General features: G+C 43.3%; 1 protein-coding gene across 6 annotated transcripts in view; it reads right to left on the bottom strand.

Moving 5' to 3' along the window:
- The window catches only part of IQCH (IQ motif containing H), a 164,092-nt gene that overhangs the window by 7,682 nt on the left and 139,485 nt on the right, over positions 1-16,925 (bottom strand). For 5 of the 6 annotated variants that reach the window (XR_005456323.1, XM_038766817.1, XM_038766816.1 and 2 more), the window contains one exon: positions 6,466-6,633. Coding sequence is in view for 4 of the 6 variants with exons in the window: in XM_038766817.1 (XP_038622745.1) it covers positions 6,466-6,633 (168 nt within the window). In the remaining 2 variants the exon portion in view is untranslated. Of the gene's footprint in view, positions 1-2,683; positions 2,734-4,012; positions 4,201-6,465; positions 6,634-16,925 lie in introns of those variants that run through there. The other variant, XR_005456324.1, reaches the window with a different exon arrangement.

Raw genomic sequence — 16,925 nt, 5'->3', positions numbered from 1 at the left:
TTAAAGACTTAACTTCAACACGCTATGCAAAAAAGGAAGTGTCTAAAACAGAAGCTTTCATTTTTGACCTTTATCAAACTGGAGAGTAAAGGAAATCGGGGTCACTGAATTATTTAAACTATATGAATCCCCCCAAACCATGGTCAAATTATTTTTGGCCAGAAAGAGAATTGTTTAAGATTTGGTTTACATATTCACTTCTCTGTTGATGCTTGTAATCAATATCTATTTATCTAGTGTGAAAAAAATATCAAAATGGTTTTCAAGCTGGAATTGAGAAGACATTAAGATTTCATACTCATTTCTATTTTGTTTCAGGAATTTTGAAAATCATATCTGTTCATAAATATTCGAATTACTCCTCGTGGGCATGGATGGAGATTATCATCTCTATTGTATTATACCTTCCTAAGTGTTTAGTACAGGGCCCTTGCCCACAGTAAAGGCTCAGCAAATACCTCTGATTGATTAAAATAGTACTCCACCCACTAATGATTATTATCTTCACTGAATGAGGAAAAGTATTTTCTTTCCCCCAAGAGCCCCAAGTCTTGAATTTGACTAAGGTTCGGGTCCGTTCATGTTGCCTCTACTTCTCACCATTGGAAGTTCAATATGTCATAATAAAAGAAAAGCCACAGCTACAAACAATCCAGAGTAAGTTTCCTAAAACACTTTTGCTCCAAGACAGGGAAACCCGCTGGCCAATACTGTTCAAGCACGTGGGTCAGATAGCAAAGACACTTAACTAAGGCTCTAATTCTCCCAGTGGGTTCATGAACTGTCCAAGACGCACATCCCTTATGAGTAGAGAAGGTTTTTTTAAATGCTATTTGCTAAATGCTTATTCATTCACTCATTCATTCAATCGTATTTATTGAGCACTTACTGTGTGCAGAACACTGTACTAAGCACTGCGATGGCCTAGTGGATAGAGCATGGGCCTGGAGACCTGGGTTCTAACCCCGGCTCCACCACTTGTTTGCTGTATGACCTTGGGCAAGTTACTTCACTTCTCTGTGCCTCAGTTACCCCTCATCTGGAAAATGGGGATTAAGACTGTGAGCCCCATGTGGGACAGGGACTGTGTCCAACTTGATTACCTTGTATTTACCCTAGTGCTTAGAACACTGCCTGGCACATAGTAAGCGCTTAACAAATACCATTAAAAAAAAGTGGCAGAGCCGGGATTAGAATTTAGATCCTTCTGACTCTAGGTGTGGGCACTGTCCACTTAGCCACACTGCTTCTCAGTGTTGCTTCTAATCCTGGCTCCACCACTCTCTGCTGTGTGATCTTGGGCAATCAATTCACTTATCTGTACATCAGTTACCTCATGTGTAAAATGGGTATTAAGACTGTGAGTCCCGTGCAGGACAGGATTGTGTCCAACCTGATTGTCTCGTATCTCCCCCGGGGTTTAGAATTGTGCTTGGCACATAGTAAGCACTTAACAAATACCATAAAAAAGCGGCAGTGCCGGGATTAGAACCCAGATCCTTCTGACTCCCAGGCCTGGACCCTATCTACTAGGCCATGCTGCTTCTCTACCTGTAAATGACTAACAGACTGTTGCAGAAGTTGTGCAGACAAGCTGAGAGGATTCAACTCTCTCTTACTCTATTCCATTTCATACTTTCTCCCTTGAAACACTTGGCCAATGTTTATTAATCAATCTTCATAATGGTGCTCCGAGTTCCTGTGGGCACTTTTATGGCTGTTTTCCAAATGGGAAAATAAAGAGTGAATAGTCAAGGGCCGTTCCAATATCACCATCTAATCGTTGACCTACTCAGGAAATGGAAGACACCCATACCGTTGCCCATCTAGGCTTTCTCTGGAATAGCTCAAATTGAATCGGGACCTGATTCTGCAATCAGTGAACAGACACACCTTCTCCAACATCGGCAGGTGTCTGAAGCGAGAAGGCGACGGCAAAAAGAGACACCCGACCAATAAAAAAAAACCAAATGCCATAAAGGCCCGTGTGCTAAACCTGTCTGACTATGGCAAGCTACCTTTCCAAATCACACACGAATAAGAATTCTTGAAGCTGAGTAGAGAAAGCCTGAAATATTCTTTTTCACTGGAGAATATAATTTTGCTCCGGTATCAGCTTAAATTGACTGAATTCCGGGTGCACCGGCTTGAATTACTGAGTGTGTTTTATTTTCAACATGATACTTGTTTTGACAGTGATGCATTTAAGTTGACATAGTTGAAATCCTTATATAATAAATCTCTGCCTGAAAATTAATCATGTTTATAATATTCTGAGAATTAATAACACCCATTGCTTAAATCATTAACTTAAACAAGGAGATTCCAAAATCTGTTCTCTGCAGTAAGGGACCATACAAATAAATGGATGTTTGATAAAATAATCCAAGTAGCAGTTTAACAAGCGTAAACTTGAATATGGCTGCAACAACACAGAACTATTGTTTAAGGGTTGGCATGAGGCTGATGAGGTGCTTATTTCAGTTACAAAGCATGCATACACATGCATAATGAACTGCACTCTGAATTATTAATGTGTTGCTTATTTAGCCTCATCTGTCTAGAAGATAATGTAACCTAACTATAATGAGTGATTGGTTTTGTACATAATTACAGTAGCAGCAGTATCTAGGAAATTTGTTCTTTCAAAGGAGGATTTCTAAAAATAAAATCAACACATAAACTCCGTTGTTGTTCCAGTTTATCAAAATCAAACCTGGAGCATTTGAGAGGCTGTAATAAATTAAAGGAGACAGAATCATTATTAACATCATAATTTAACAGAAAATGTTTTACTTAATCATTCATTACGGATCATGTGCTGTTAAAATGCCTATAACTGCCTCTGGTTATTTTTAGATGTTTTGCAGGGTGGTATTTTGGGTTCCTTATTGACAATTTGGGTGAGAAGAGACCAAAAGAGTAAAAATTGATAGAAAAGGGTGACCACTTATGTTAATTCTGACAGAATTTTAATTAAAAAAGTTGCTACTTGATTATTTTTCCATCCTAAAACATGTACTGTGGGGACTAATCGTATCTCATTGACTCCTTCCTCCACTTAAAGTGGTTGCTTGACGAGAACAATAGATCAGGAGCTCATTAACCTCCAAATTACAATTCTTTGACACTTTTTCTGGGTGGCACATCTCTTCTCAAGAGCCCAGGAAAAGTTCTTCCCCTGCACTGCACCTTCCTCTGAAAGGTACTCGCCCAAGTCGGAGAGGCACGGTGGGTGGCTCTCAAGAAGCAGTGTGGCCTAGGGAAAGGAGCAGGGGCCCGGGAGTCCCAGAACCTGGGTTCTAATCCTGGGACCGCCAAATGCTTGTTGTATGACCTTGGGCAAGTCTCTTCACTTCTCTATATCTCAGTTTCCTCAACTGTAAAATGGAGATTAATTACCTCTTCTCCCTCATTCTTAGACTGGGGGACAGGGACTGTAACCCAGCCTGGCTTTAGTGGATAGAGCACAGGCCTGCAAGTCAGAAGGACTGGGGTTCTAATCCTGGCTCCGCCACCTGTCTGTTGTGTGACCTTGGACAAGTCAGTTCACTGGGCCTCAGTTACCTCATCTGTACAATAGGGATGAAAACCGTGAGCTCCATGTGGGACAGGGACTCTGTCCAACCCAATTTGCTTGTATCCACCCCAGCGCTTAATACAGTGCCTAGCACATAGTAAGCACTTAACAAATACCACAATTATTATTATTAAACTGTACTTACCCTAGCACTTAAAAAAGTGTTTGAAACATAGTGAGCACTTAACAAATACCATAAAAAAAGTCTCCCTCGATTTCCACCAGGGTTTTGTTTCGTGTCTTCTTCCTGGACACTCTTCAAAGGTGCCCAGTGAAGGCTGGGAGACTGATGCAGTGCTTAAGAAAAACAGCATCGCTGCCCAGTTCTCCCCAAAACTTCAATTTGGCTTAACTTCGGGCACCGACACGGACACATGCCTTGTCACGCCAGGACCAAGATGCTTAGTTATCTTTTAAAAGTCAAAAACACACCTGTTTCAAGCTCAACGGTCATAAATCAGGCTCCAGTTTTTCTTCCATGACTAGAAGGGCATGGGAATTGGTCACAAGCTTAATGTTTTTCCACTGTTGTCCCTGTTGTTTTCTCTCTTGCGTGCAAAGCGGCAAAGTGGAATTTATAAGATCTTGCTCTCTCGGTAGAATTTCATTATGCTGTCTATCTACAGGAATGACACCAACAGGCACGATGGGAAACAACCGTGTGTACCTCTAAATCAAAAGTCCCTGAAGAATCGTATTGAAAATCAGCCATTGAATTGTCTTTTGCTACTGCTTATTTAATACCAGTCCCACCACTTTTTCTAGAAATAACTTGAGTTAGCTCTCCCCTGTGAGCAGAAAGATGTGGGATTCAAGCCAGCCCTTCTCAAATAGCACTGAATGACCAACAGGTGCCAGAAGTATTGCCTCATGGGCTCTGTCCTTGGGAATGGGGTTGGGGCCCAGTTGGCAAGGTGGAAACCTTTTCTCCTGGGTTCGGAGGTTGAAGGTTACATGTCTGCTAAGGCCTTTTCTCCCACTCCCAGTCCCCCTTCCTATCTTCCCTCAACAGTTCTCTCTTCTCCTCAGCCTTCTTCTTCTCCTTCGCCTATGTGGTCACTTTGACAGTTCACTGACTTTACACACACACTCTCTCTCTCCCTCTCTCTCTTTCTGTCTGTCTGTCTCTCTTTCGGCTGACTATATATCCGGCAGCCTCAACCCAGACTGAATTAAGGAAGAGTGAAGGGAGTAGACTGCGGAATGGGGAGGAGCAGATGTGAAAGAGCTTAAATTCCACCACATCACAGGGAGGGTGGAATTCAAGATTATCCGCAATGTCCCACATTGTTAAATTGCCTTAATGAAAAGGAGAGAGCAGCCACAAAAACACACCCCAAGCATTCCCCTTCGAAGGGAACAAAATCAGTGAAGTAAAGGCCAGAAGAAGGCTAGCCGAATGTTAGGTTAATCCTGTAGAAGTAGTAGTAATAGTATCTATTAAGTGCTTACTGTGTTCAGAGCACTGCCCTAAGCGTTGGGAGAAAATACACAAGTGGGAATTATACATGGTCCCTGTCCCTCATAGGGTTCACTCTCCCTTTGATGAGGGAAAGAGGATAAGACAATGAAGGAAGAGATTGATCTTGATGTGAAGCCCTAGTTCTTTTCTCAAGCTTGCGTAGTCCTTTGATCCTTACAGGTTTGTGATGCCGGGATGGACTGGCACACTCACCTGCCCCATTTCTTTCCTTGTTCTGAGCTGCAGTTTCCATTTTGAATGGCTCCACCGCCCCTTCTCCACAATGCAGCTGACTGTCCAGCATTAGCTAGAACTGCTTCACCCTCTGAATCTAGCGAGGGGTTTCTGAAGGATCCTTGCCCCACAGCATTTCTTAAAACCCTGGAATGAAACCCGCGCTGAGCCGGGAGCGGTCATTTTAAACAAGACAGTGCTCCACTATCCTTCCCGTGAATTTTAGATGCAAGGCCCCATGCAGATCGATGAAGAGGCCACATGGAAATTACTGCCAATTAACCCTCTCCTGCTGGTCTTCTGACCCTCTGGTAAACTGCTGGAGGGCTTTGAAGAGCCACCCAAATTTGAGATTGTAAGGCCTGTTGACTGACATGAGTACTATGCAATCTGAATGTGAGGTGGGTGAACTGAGGTGATTTACACTGTAAATTCGTCCCCTCTAGAGTGTGAGCTTGTTATGGGCAGGGAATGAAATTGTCTGCTAATGATTATTACTATTATTATTATTAATAATAATAACTGTGACATTTGATAAGCACTTACTAGGTGCCCGACACTCTACTAAGGGCTGGGGTGGATACAAGCAAATCGAGGTGGACACAGTCTCTATCCTACATGTGGCTCACAGTCTTCATCCCCATTTTGCAGCTGAGTTAACTGAGGCACAGAGAAGGGAAGTGACTTTTTCAAGTTTAAACAGCAGAACAGTGGCAGAGCCGGAATTAGAAACCAGGTCCTTCTGACTCCCAGGCCTGTGCTCTATCCACTAGCCCATGCTGCTTCTGTATCGTGCTCTTCCAGGGTGCTTAGTACAGTGCTCTGTACATCATGGCTCAGTGGAAAGAGCCCAGGCTTTGGAGTCAGAAGTCATGGGTTCAAATCCCGGCTCCGCCACTTGTCAGCTTTGTGACTTTGGGCAAGTCACTTCACTTCTCTGTGCCTCAGTTACCTCTTTTGTTAAATGGGGATTAAGACTGTGAGCCCCCCGTGGGGCATCCTGATCACCCTGTAACCTCCCCAGCGCTTAGAACAGTGCTTTGCACATAGTAAGCGCTTAATAAATGCCACTATTATTATTATTATTATTATTATTATCATAAGTGCTCAATAAATACCAATGATCGATTGATCGATTGATTTGAGCTGGTATTTGTGGGGCAAGCTGTAGGGAGGGAAGCAGACTTACTGTTTTTATCCTCTCGGGATGAAGTCCCGGACTTTTCACTTTCCTCACAAAGGGCGGCACTTCCAAGAGTCCAGAACAGCAATCCAGATTTCCATTTGTCACGTACAACAGAAGCTGAGTCAAGGCAAGCTGGTCACTATAAAAAAGGTCAAGGTCTGTTGCCCATACCTAATCAAAACATGAACAGAAAAGAGAGAGGGTGAAGCTGGGGGGAGAAAAATGTGATTTAATGGAGCAAATATCCTTCGGTTTCCATTTCTACATCACTCACTGAATGATGGAGCTGCCAAGAGATTCTAATCAGAGCAGTCAAGATGATCATTGCATAGTTACGGGAGAGGAAATAACCTAGCGGAGGAAATCTAATCTGCAGGTCCATTACCTTATTTGTAAAGAGTAACTAAACTCATTTCACCAAGGCCGGAGGAGGAATCAAAGATTTCCTGTCCTCGGCTTCACAGGACTAAAATGGCCCCTCTCTGGTTTGCTGGTGAGAAAATTCATTCATTCATTCATTCGTATTTATTGAGCGCTTACTGTGTGCAGAGCACTGTACTAAGCACTTGGGAAGTACAAGTTGTCAATATATAGAGATGGTCCCTACCCAACAACGGGCTCACAGTTTAGAAGGGGGAGACAAATAACAAAACAAAACGTGGACAGGTGTCAAGTCGTCAGAATAAATAGAATTAAAGCTAAATGCACATCATTAACAAAATAAATAGAATAGTAAATATGTACAAGTAAAATAAATAGAGTAATAAATCTGTACAAACATAAATACAGGTGCTGTGGGGAGGGGAAGGAGGTAGGGTGGGGGGGATGGGGAAGAGGAGAGGAAAAAAGGGGGCTCAGTCTGGGAAGGCCTCTTGGAGGAGGTGAGCTCTCACTAGGGCTTTGAAGAGAGGAAGAGCGCTAGCTTGGTGGATGTGTGGAGGGAGGGTATTCCAGGCCAGGGGAAGGACGTGGGCCGGGGGTCAACGGTGGGACAGGCAAGAATGAGGTACAGTGAGGAGGTTAGCAGCAGAGGAGCGGAGGGTGCGGCCTGGGCTGTAGAAGGAGAGAATGGAGGTGAGGTGAGGTGAGGTGAGGTGAGGTGAGGTGAGGTGAGGTAGAAAATCAAAGTGAAGATAATCCAATGAATGGGAAGTTGAAGAAGAAAGCCTTTAATGGAGGATCTGGAGTGAGAAAGCCATACCCAAGATGAAGGCTGTGTGGCCTCGTGGAAAGAGCTGAGTTGAGGGAGTCATGAGAGCTGGATTTTAGTCCCAGTCCTGCTCCTGGCCTGTTGTGCAATCTTATGCAAATCCCTTAACCTCTCTAGGCCTTCTCTAGATTGTGAGCTCAGGATTATGTCTATCAACTCTGTTGTAGTTTACTCTCCCAAGCGCTTAGCACAATGCAGTGCACACAGTATGAGCTCAATAAATACAATCAATCAATTGATTGATGGGCATAAGATACCTGCTCTCCTTACATTTTAGATAATGGGACAGGGACTGTGTCTGGAATTGATTTTCTGGTATCTCCTATAGCGCTAAGTATAGGCTGAAGGGCATTCCATCTTTATTATCATCGTTCTCATTCTTCACAGAGCTGTCTGTCTGGGAAAGGCTAATCCACCCCACGATGCTTCTGGAATTTTAGCATGCTGACCCAAACATTTGTAATATTGAAGAGAAACTGAAATTCCCTCTGTGTGGAGGTTAATGAGCTAGTCACTAGTGTCTTGGGTGAGAATAACTAGTACTGAATTTTATCCTGGAAGGGGTAAAGATTATACCTTCCCGTTCTATTTTTCCTTCCCAACTGCCAATGACTTGTGTCTGTTCTACACTGAAAGCTTCTTGGGGGCAGGGAAGGTGTCTCTGAACTCGGTTGTATTGTACTTTCCCAAGCATTTAGTACAGTGCTCTGCACACAGTAAGCACTCAATCAATCAATCATATTTATTAAGAGCTTACTGTGTGCAGAGCACTGAACTAAGTGCTTGGGAGAGTATGATATAATGGACACATTCCCTGCCTATAACAAGCTTACAGACTAGCGAGGGAGACAGATATCAATATAAATAAATAAATTACAGATATGTACATAAGTGCTCTGGGGCTGGGAGTGGGGATGAATAAAGGGAACAAATCAGGGTGACGTGGAAAGGAGTTGAAAAAAAGAAACGAGGGCTTAGTCAGGGGAAGCCTCTTGGAGGAGATGAGCCTTTAATAAGGCTTTGAAGGTGGGAAAAGTAACTATCTGTTGGATATGAGGAGGGAGGGTGTTCCAGGCCAGAGGCCGGGCGTGGGCTATTCGTTGTGAACATGGAATGTGTCTATTTACTGTTTTATTGTACTCTCCCAAGCGCTTAGTACAGTGCTCTGCACACAGTAAGCACTGAATAAATAACGACTGAGTGAATTAATCCTGTCGACTGATTTTCATCTAAAGTTCTAGGACTCTATACTCCTCTCCCTTTAAAGGCAGGGAACTCTGTTGTCTGAAACCTATCTGCCAACTCCCCAAAACTTCCAGTGGAATCAAGACCAAACCTGGGAGCTCTGGACTCCGGCCCCCAGCTCTCAGTACCAGACCATGTTAATCTCTGCCCCTTTAAACCAAAACTCCCCACGTGGTAATTATGCTCATTAAAAGAGGAATTTCTGTAATCAAAAACGTGCTTCTTGAACATAACACATGCACTCCACTACAAAATGTCTTGCAGAGAAACAGCGACGGACTGTATATCTGAAGTATACAGTAATTAGTAGTAATGCATTTTCGCTGTAGGAAATTGGAGTGGAACACATTTTCATGAAGACTTGATTAAGTTTTTTTTTCTGATAAAAGGAGTACATGTGCCTAACTCACCAATATATGTTAACATACATAATACATCTGCCCTAGAGTGGACTCTTTTAAAACAAATCTAACAGTGAGTGACTTGAGTAAGCATTGAATAGTAAATGGCATCATTATAAGGACATTAAGAGGTCATACTGTCAAGGCCTCTTGCTAAACTGGAGCTAATTTCTGAGTCATATTCACATAGTAATGCCCTTTTTATAACAGCAAATAAATCACATTTGTAACAATTGTTAAAAACTAACTGCCAAGTATCTGTTGCAGTATTAAATATCCTATTTGTCAAGTTAAATATTTCCTGCCACATGGTATAAAATGCAAATCAGAAGGCAATGATGGCATTTCTTTAATAGTCAACTGAACTTTCTTCCACAGGAAGACCTTCGTTTTTCCAGAAATTTATGGCTTCTCTTCTTAAAATTTTTAATGTTACTGATAAAGCAGAAATAGCAATATGCAACAGAATATTGTGGTTTATTGCAATGCGTATTGACCTTTTGACAATCCACAAATTTCCTTTAAAGGGCATGGCTATTTGAAGGTGTCTTTACATTTAATTTTGTGGCTAGCAGGATTTGGCTTTCACAGTCCACAATAAAGGCAACCTAAGGGTCAGATTCCTTTTTTCTCCCTTTTGACCCCAACCCACAACGATGAGGTGGGCTCCAAATAGAAGCAAAGTAAGCTGTTGCCTCACGGTGCCGCACAATGTGGGTGGATATGTGGGGCTTTCTAAAGATGGCCACCCTTCCGGCCTTTCTCAAAGACAGTTGTGTCACTGCCCTTCCCCAAGATGGTGGCACTGGTGCCCTTTTTCAAGATGGCGGTAGTGTAGCTCTTCTCAAAGATGGAAGCCTCACAGCGTAAAGATGGTAGTGATCTATCAGTGGAATGTTAGGTCAGAGTTTCAGGGTCGAGCAGCCTGGGCTACTGAGTAAAGGGGCCACTGAAACCAGCCCTTTTTGCAATTTGGTGGACAGTCATATCAATTGAGAAGCTTGTGAGTATTAGTTTCTATGTCAAGAGGAAGCCCGGTAATGTTGGATCCACATACACCACATGGAATGGAAAAGGAAGCAATGATCTGGGGCCTTCAGTCAGTGTAGATGGCTAATCCGGATAATTCAGAACAAAAAAAATTCCAGTCCCTACAAATCTGAATGCAACTTGAATGTTTCCCTCAGGCAAAAGACATGTAAAATGAAACTCATGTAAGAGGCACTCAATAAACACTACTAATCGATAGACTGAGTTTCTTAACATTTGAAGCTATTAATCCTCAACCGGAATTTTTTAAATGGCAGACAAGCTGGCATTAGAAATGATAGTCGGCACAAAGGTGTTTTAGAAATAATACTATCTTTTGACAGGGGAGGCAGAGAGAGGTGAACTTAGAACCATTACGGATGTCGACGATGTTAGGAAGTAAGTCATCTGTCTCTGAAATGGTTGGGGATGAAGATGGAGTTTCCCAGTGGGAGCAATGGGTAAGCCTCAGGCCTAGGACTTCAGGACCAAGAATCTGCACAGAGGAATTGATTCTAGTGCTAGTGACTTGCTTGGTGCCACTCACATTCTCTCCTCTCTGCCAATCAGGCTCCTGTTGGGGCCCAGAACACGGTGACTGCTAACTTCCTCACTGTGCCTCTTCCTCGACTGTCCCGCCATCGACCCCTGGCCCAAGTCCTACCTCTGGCCTGGAACACACTTCCTCCTCACATCCGCCACACTAACACACTTCCACATTTCAAAGCACTACTGAAAGCTCACCTCCTCCAGGAGGCCTTCCCAGACTGAGCCCCCCTTTTCCTCTGCTCCTCCTCCCCTCCCCATCGCCCCAACTCCCTCCCTCTACTCTATCCCCGTCCCTGCCCCACAGCACTTCTGTATATATGTACATATGTATTATTCTATTTATTCTATTAATGACGTGTATATATCTAAAAATCTATTTATTTATATTGATGCTATTGATGCCTTTCTACTTGTTTTGTTTTGTTGTCTCTCTCCCCCGCCTCTAGACTGTGAGCCCACTGTTGGGTAGGGAATGTCTCTATCTGTTACTGAATTGTACTTTCCAAGCACTTAATACAGTGCTCTGCACACAGTAAGCGCTCAATAAATACGAATGAATGAATTAATTAATGACTAAGTAGGCGGGTAGGAATATAGCACAGTGAATTTGCTGCCATGCAGTAATCAAGATCATTTACTGAGACAAGTGTACATGAATCCTTCAGAAATCTAAGGAAGAACCTTAAAATCCACTAGAGGAGCTTGCCTGACCTTCAGTTTTCTGTGTCAAGTTCGTCGGCACTCTCTCAGAAAAAACTGTTTCCCCTGCAGTGAACCAGCTTTTTCAGCATGCGGAGGACAAAGCTGAATCACTGAATCACCGTGGCTGGAACCACCAGCCGAGAAGTCACAGCAGTAGGGGAGGAGAACGAGAAGTAGCAAAAATCTACTTAACTCATTCATTCAATCGTACTTATTGAGTACTTACTGAGTATAGAGCACTGTACTAAGTGCTTGGGATATTCATTCATTCATTCAATCATATTTATTGAGCGCTTACTGTGTGCAGAGCACTGTACTAAGCGCTTGGGAAGTACAAGTTGGCAACATATAGAGACAGTCCCTACCCAACAGCAAGCTCACAGTCTAGAAGGGGGAGACAGACAACAAAACAAAACATATTAACAAAATAAAATAAATAGAATAGTAAATATGTACAAGTAAAATATAGTATTATTATTTATATTATTATAAATATGTTATAATAAATATATTATATATTATATATAAATATAATTATATTATAATAAATAAATGAATAGGGATAGTCCAATATAGCAATAAACAGACACATTTTTCTGCCCACAATGAGCTTACATTCTACAGACAAACTTAAGGTCCAGAACATGGGAACCAGAGAAGGGGAGAAGAGAACGCAAACCTAGAACTGTCCTATCTCCCTGTTTCATGGCCTTTTCATGGCATCCACTTGGTGGTAGCCTTCCTTCACCATGAACTGGAACCACAGGGTTGCCAACATTAGCTTCCCCTCCACAATGTTTTGGAGAGGAACACCTGGCCCACCTAGCCCCTGAGCCAGAGAGGACTGAAGTGGCATTAGATGGAGGCTCCATTTATCGCCTTCCGTGGGCAGGACATAGCTCCTACTCTGTTCTCCCAATGGTCCATGTCTAAGCAGCCCTAGCATTTCCATTTAGAATAATGATGGTATTTGTTAAGCACTTACTTTGTGCCAAGCACTGTTCTAAGTGCTGAGATAGATTCAAGGTAATCAGGTGGCCCCACATGGGGCTCACAGTCTTAATCCCCATTTTACAGATGAGGTCACTGAGGCACAGAGAAATAAAGTGATTTTCCCAAGGTCACACTGCAATGGGGAGGAGGGGAGGAGCAGAGGAAAAGGGAGGCTTAGTCTGAGAAGGCCTCCAAGAGGAGGTGAGCTTTCAGTAGGGGAGTGTGAGCCCCATGTGGGACAGGGATTGTGTCCAACCTGATCTGTATCTACCCTAGTGCTGAGAACAGTGCTTGGCACATAGTATGTGCTTAACAAGTACCATTATTATTATTATTTATAATTTTAAAACAATATGCTCTCTCTTCACTAGTACAGAGAGTCTTAGCTTTTTTAAACCACTATCTACTAATTTAAATAATAAAACCCCAAGGTTTTCACTTGCACGACAGCCAACACTCTTACCCGGTACAGATTCCAGGACTATATTGAGTCATTCTATTTATCTGTATGACTAATCGTTCCTGAACGTATGTGTTTCATTTCCAGTTCAAATCACAATATTTTACATTGCACTTACACTCCTGCATATAATGGAGCTGGGATCATCTCCAGCTTTGTGCAGACTTTAAATAAAATAAATCTCATCTCACCCAACCAACTTTGTGACAAAGCGCATGTGGTTTTCCTATTATAATGATATCACTTTAAGTCTGAGTGGCAGGCTCTGAAGAGCTGGCTGGGGAAGAACTGAATAGGCTTTCTTCATTGTTAGTAGCAACAAAGATAACTGCAATCTGATCCCAAGCGCCTACCTGTTTATATTGTGCACTTTTACACTTACTGGTACAATCTAACAGCTGGGGCTTCTTCAGATCCACAATATACCACAGAAGGGGGCATTCAAATGACCCACTTATTCTTTTCTTCATCTTTCTATTAAAAAAACAACAACCCCCCACCAAATGCCAAACCTCCAACTTTTGGCTGCAGCCTCGGGAATAAAACCAAATGTTCAGTTACCATTCATTCATTTAACTATATTTACTGAGCGCTTACTGTGTGTAGAGCACTGTATTAAACGCTTGGAAAGTACAATTCGGCAACAGATAGACACAATCCCTACCCAACAGCGGGCTCACAGTCTAGGCGGTGGGGAGACAGACAACAAAACAAGTAGACAGGCATCAATAGAATCAAAATAGATAAATAGAATTATAGATATATACACATCATTAATAAAATAGAGTAATAAATATGTACAAATATACATAAGTGCTGTGGGGCAGGGAAGGGGTAGGGCAGAAGGAGGGAGTAGGGGTGAGGGAGGGGAGGAGGAGCAGAGGAAAAGGTGGGGCTCAGTCTGAGAAGACCTCCTGGAGGAGCTGAGCTCTCAGTAGGGCTTTGAAGGGAGGAAGAGAGCTAGTTTGGCACCAGTGGCTCTGTCTTGGGCAGTTGACTGGATTACAATGGCTGGGGTGGCAACCAGGTCTTTGACTGTTAATGAGAGGCGCTCCCCGAAAGGCTGGATGGAAGAGTGACTCGAAAGGCCTAATAATACTGATAATTATGGTATTTGTTAGGCACTTACTAGGGCCGAGCACTGTTCTAAACACTGGGGTAGATACAAGGTAATCAGGTCGAACACAGACCCTATCCCCCATGGGGCTGATGCTCTTAATGCCCATTTTACAGATGAGGTAACTGAGGCACAGAGAAGCAAAGTGACTTGCTCAAGGTCACACAGCGGATAACTCTCCCCCTTCTAGACTGTGAGTCCGCTGTTGGGTAGGGATTATCTCTATCTGTTGCCTAATTGTAATTTCCAAGCGCTTAGAACAGTTCTCTGCACACAGTAAGCACTCAATAAATACAATTGAATGAATGAACTGATGGAAATGGAAAGGCCTTCCAGAGTTCCTGCCACAATGTAGATGTGGTTGGACAATTGTCCTCTTTTTTTTTTTTATTGTATTTGTTAAATGCTTACTATGTACCAGGAACGGTACTAAGCACAGGGGAGAAACAGCATGGTATAGTGGATACAGCAATGGCCTGGGAGTCATAAGGTCATGGGTTCTAATCCCGCATCTGCCACTTGTCTGCTGAGGGATGACCTTGGGCACGTCAGTTCATTTCTCTGGGCCTCAATTACCTCATTTGTAAAATGGGGATGGAGACTGTGAGTGAGTGAGTGAGTAGGTAGTCAGACCACTTGTCTGCTGGGTGACCTTGGGCAAATCACTTCACTTCTCCGGGTCTCAGTTCTCTCATCAGTACATGGGAATTCAGCCAGTCAGTCAGTCAATGGTATTTCTTGAGTGTTTACTGTGTGCAGAGCATTCATTCAATCGTATTTATTAAGCACTTACTGTGTGCAGAGCACTGTACTAAGCGCTTGGGAAAGTTCAATACAACAATAAACAGTGATATTCCCTACCCACAATAAACTCACAGTCGGGGGTTGCGGGGTGGAGAAAGACATCAATACAAATAGACAAAGTGACAGATACATAAGTGCTGTGGGGCTGGGAACGGGAAAGAGCAAAGGGAGTAAGTCAGGGCAATGCAGAAGGGAGTGGGAGATGAGGAAAAGTGGGGCTTAGTCTGGGAAGGCCTCTTGGAAGAGATGGGCCTTCAATAAGGCTCTGAAGTGGGAGAGGTCATTTTTTGTTGGATTCACAGTACTAAGCACTTGGGAGAGTACAATATAACAACAGAACAGACACATTCCCAAGCTTCAGTGAGCTTATAGTCTAGAGGGATTCATTCATTCAATTGTATTTATTGAGTGCTTACTGTGTGCAGAGCACTGTACTAAGCGCTTGGGAAGAACAATTCAGCAACGCAGACAATCCCTGCCCACAACGGGCTCACAGTCTAGGAGGGTTGGTGGGGGATTCCATACCCGTCTTCCCTCCTGCTTGGACTGTGAGCCCTGTGTGGTATCTAATTATCTTGTATCTACCCGAGTGCTTAGCACAGTGCTTAAAAAGACCCCTGTTATTATTAACCAGCTCCAGGCAGAACCAGTCCTAGAAACCAAGTCTCCTGATACCCAGAGTAGTGTCCTTTCCACTAGGGCAACAGCAGGGGGATAATGGAACTAGAAGTCATCCCAATCTCTCTGCCAGATCACTTTCCGGGGCCTGACCACCAAACTCCAAGTCTTGACTCCCATCTTGGGACTGGCTTTCTATAGGCCGCAGGGAGAGAATCTGCCTTCCCGGTTGGTTGATGAGCAGCTTGGAGAAATGCAGGATTGTTCCAAGTTTGGAAAGCAGTTGATGTTCTCTAGGGTGGGGGAGACTGGGCAGGGGACACAAACGGGACCCTTGGGTTCTCGACTCGGTGCTGCTTCCGGCCTTCAGGGGAACCTGGAGCAAGTCATTTGGGTTCTCAATGCTTCAGTTTCCCCATCCAAAAGTGGAGATTTTATTACTTGGGTCTGCCTCCTTCATCAGAACAGCATGAGGATTAAATGAACCAAATTTAGGGAAATCTTCGACTTTACCCGCAGCTCTCACCTCTCACATTCCAGAGGCCAATTTCAGGCACTTACTTCTCCACAACATCAATGCCCAAGCCCCTCTGCGCCCATCACCAACAACTTTTCCAGGTCTTGGTCACCTCATGCTCACCATTTCCTCCATGCTACCCTTCCAGACTCCAGTTTCATGCCATTCCAAAATAACAACAGTAATAATAATTATGGTATTTGTTAAGCACTTACTATGGGCCAGGCGCTGAGGTGGATACAAACAAATCAGGTTGGACACAGTTCCTGTCCCATGTGAAGCTCACAGTCTCAATCCCCATTTTACAGATGAGGTAACTGAGGCACAGAGAAGTTAAGTGATTTGTCTAAGGTCACATAGCAGACAAGTGCCAGAGCCTGGATTAGAACCTATGACCTTCTAACTTTGACTTTCTAACTCCCAGGCCTGTGCTCTACCCACTATACCACACTGCTTCTCTACCAATTTAGGCATTCCAGTTAAGGTCTTCTATCACCACTGTCACAGACGATTGGTTACTCTCTCTTTCCAGACTTCCAATGATTCCTTTCAATCAATCGATCATATTTATTGAGAACTCATTGTTTGTACAGCACTGTACGAAGCACTTGGGAAAGTACAATATAACAGAGTTGATAGACATGTTCCCTGTCCACGATGAGCTTATGGTCTAGAGGACGAGTTTACAGTTTAGACTCCCCTGCACTCTTTTGTTTAGAAACAAATTGTGTTTACCTGCTCAATTGTACTGTATTCTCCCAAGAATTTAGTACAGTGCTCTGCACACAGTAAGCATCAATGCATACCACTGATTAATT

Source organism: Tachyglossus aculeatus, chromosome 26 (genome assembly GCF_015852505.1).
Source record: "Tachyglossus aculeatus isolate mTacAcu1 chromosome 26, mTacAcu1.pri, whole genome shotgun sequence".
Taxonomy (NCBI): Eukaryota; Metazoa; Chordata; class Mammalia; order Monotremata; family Tachyglossidae; genus Tachyglossus; species Tachyglossus aculeatus.
This window is presented reverse-complemented; position numbering and strand designations above follow the sequence as displayed.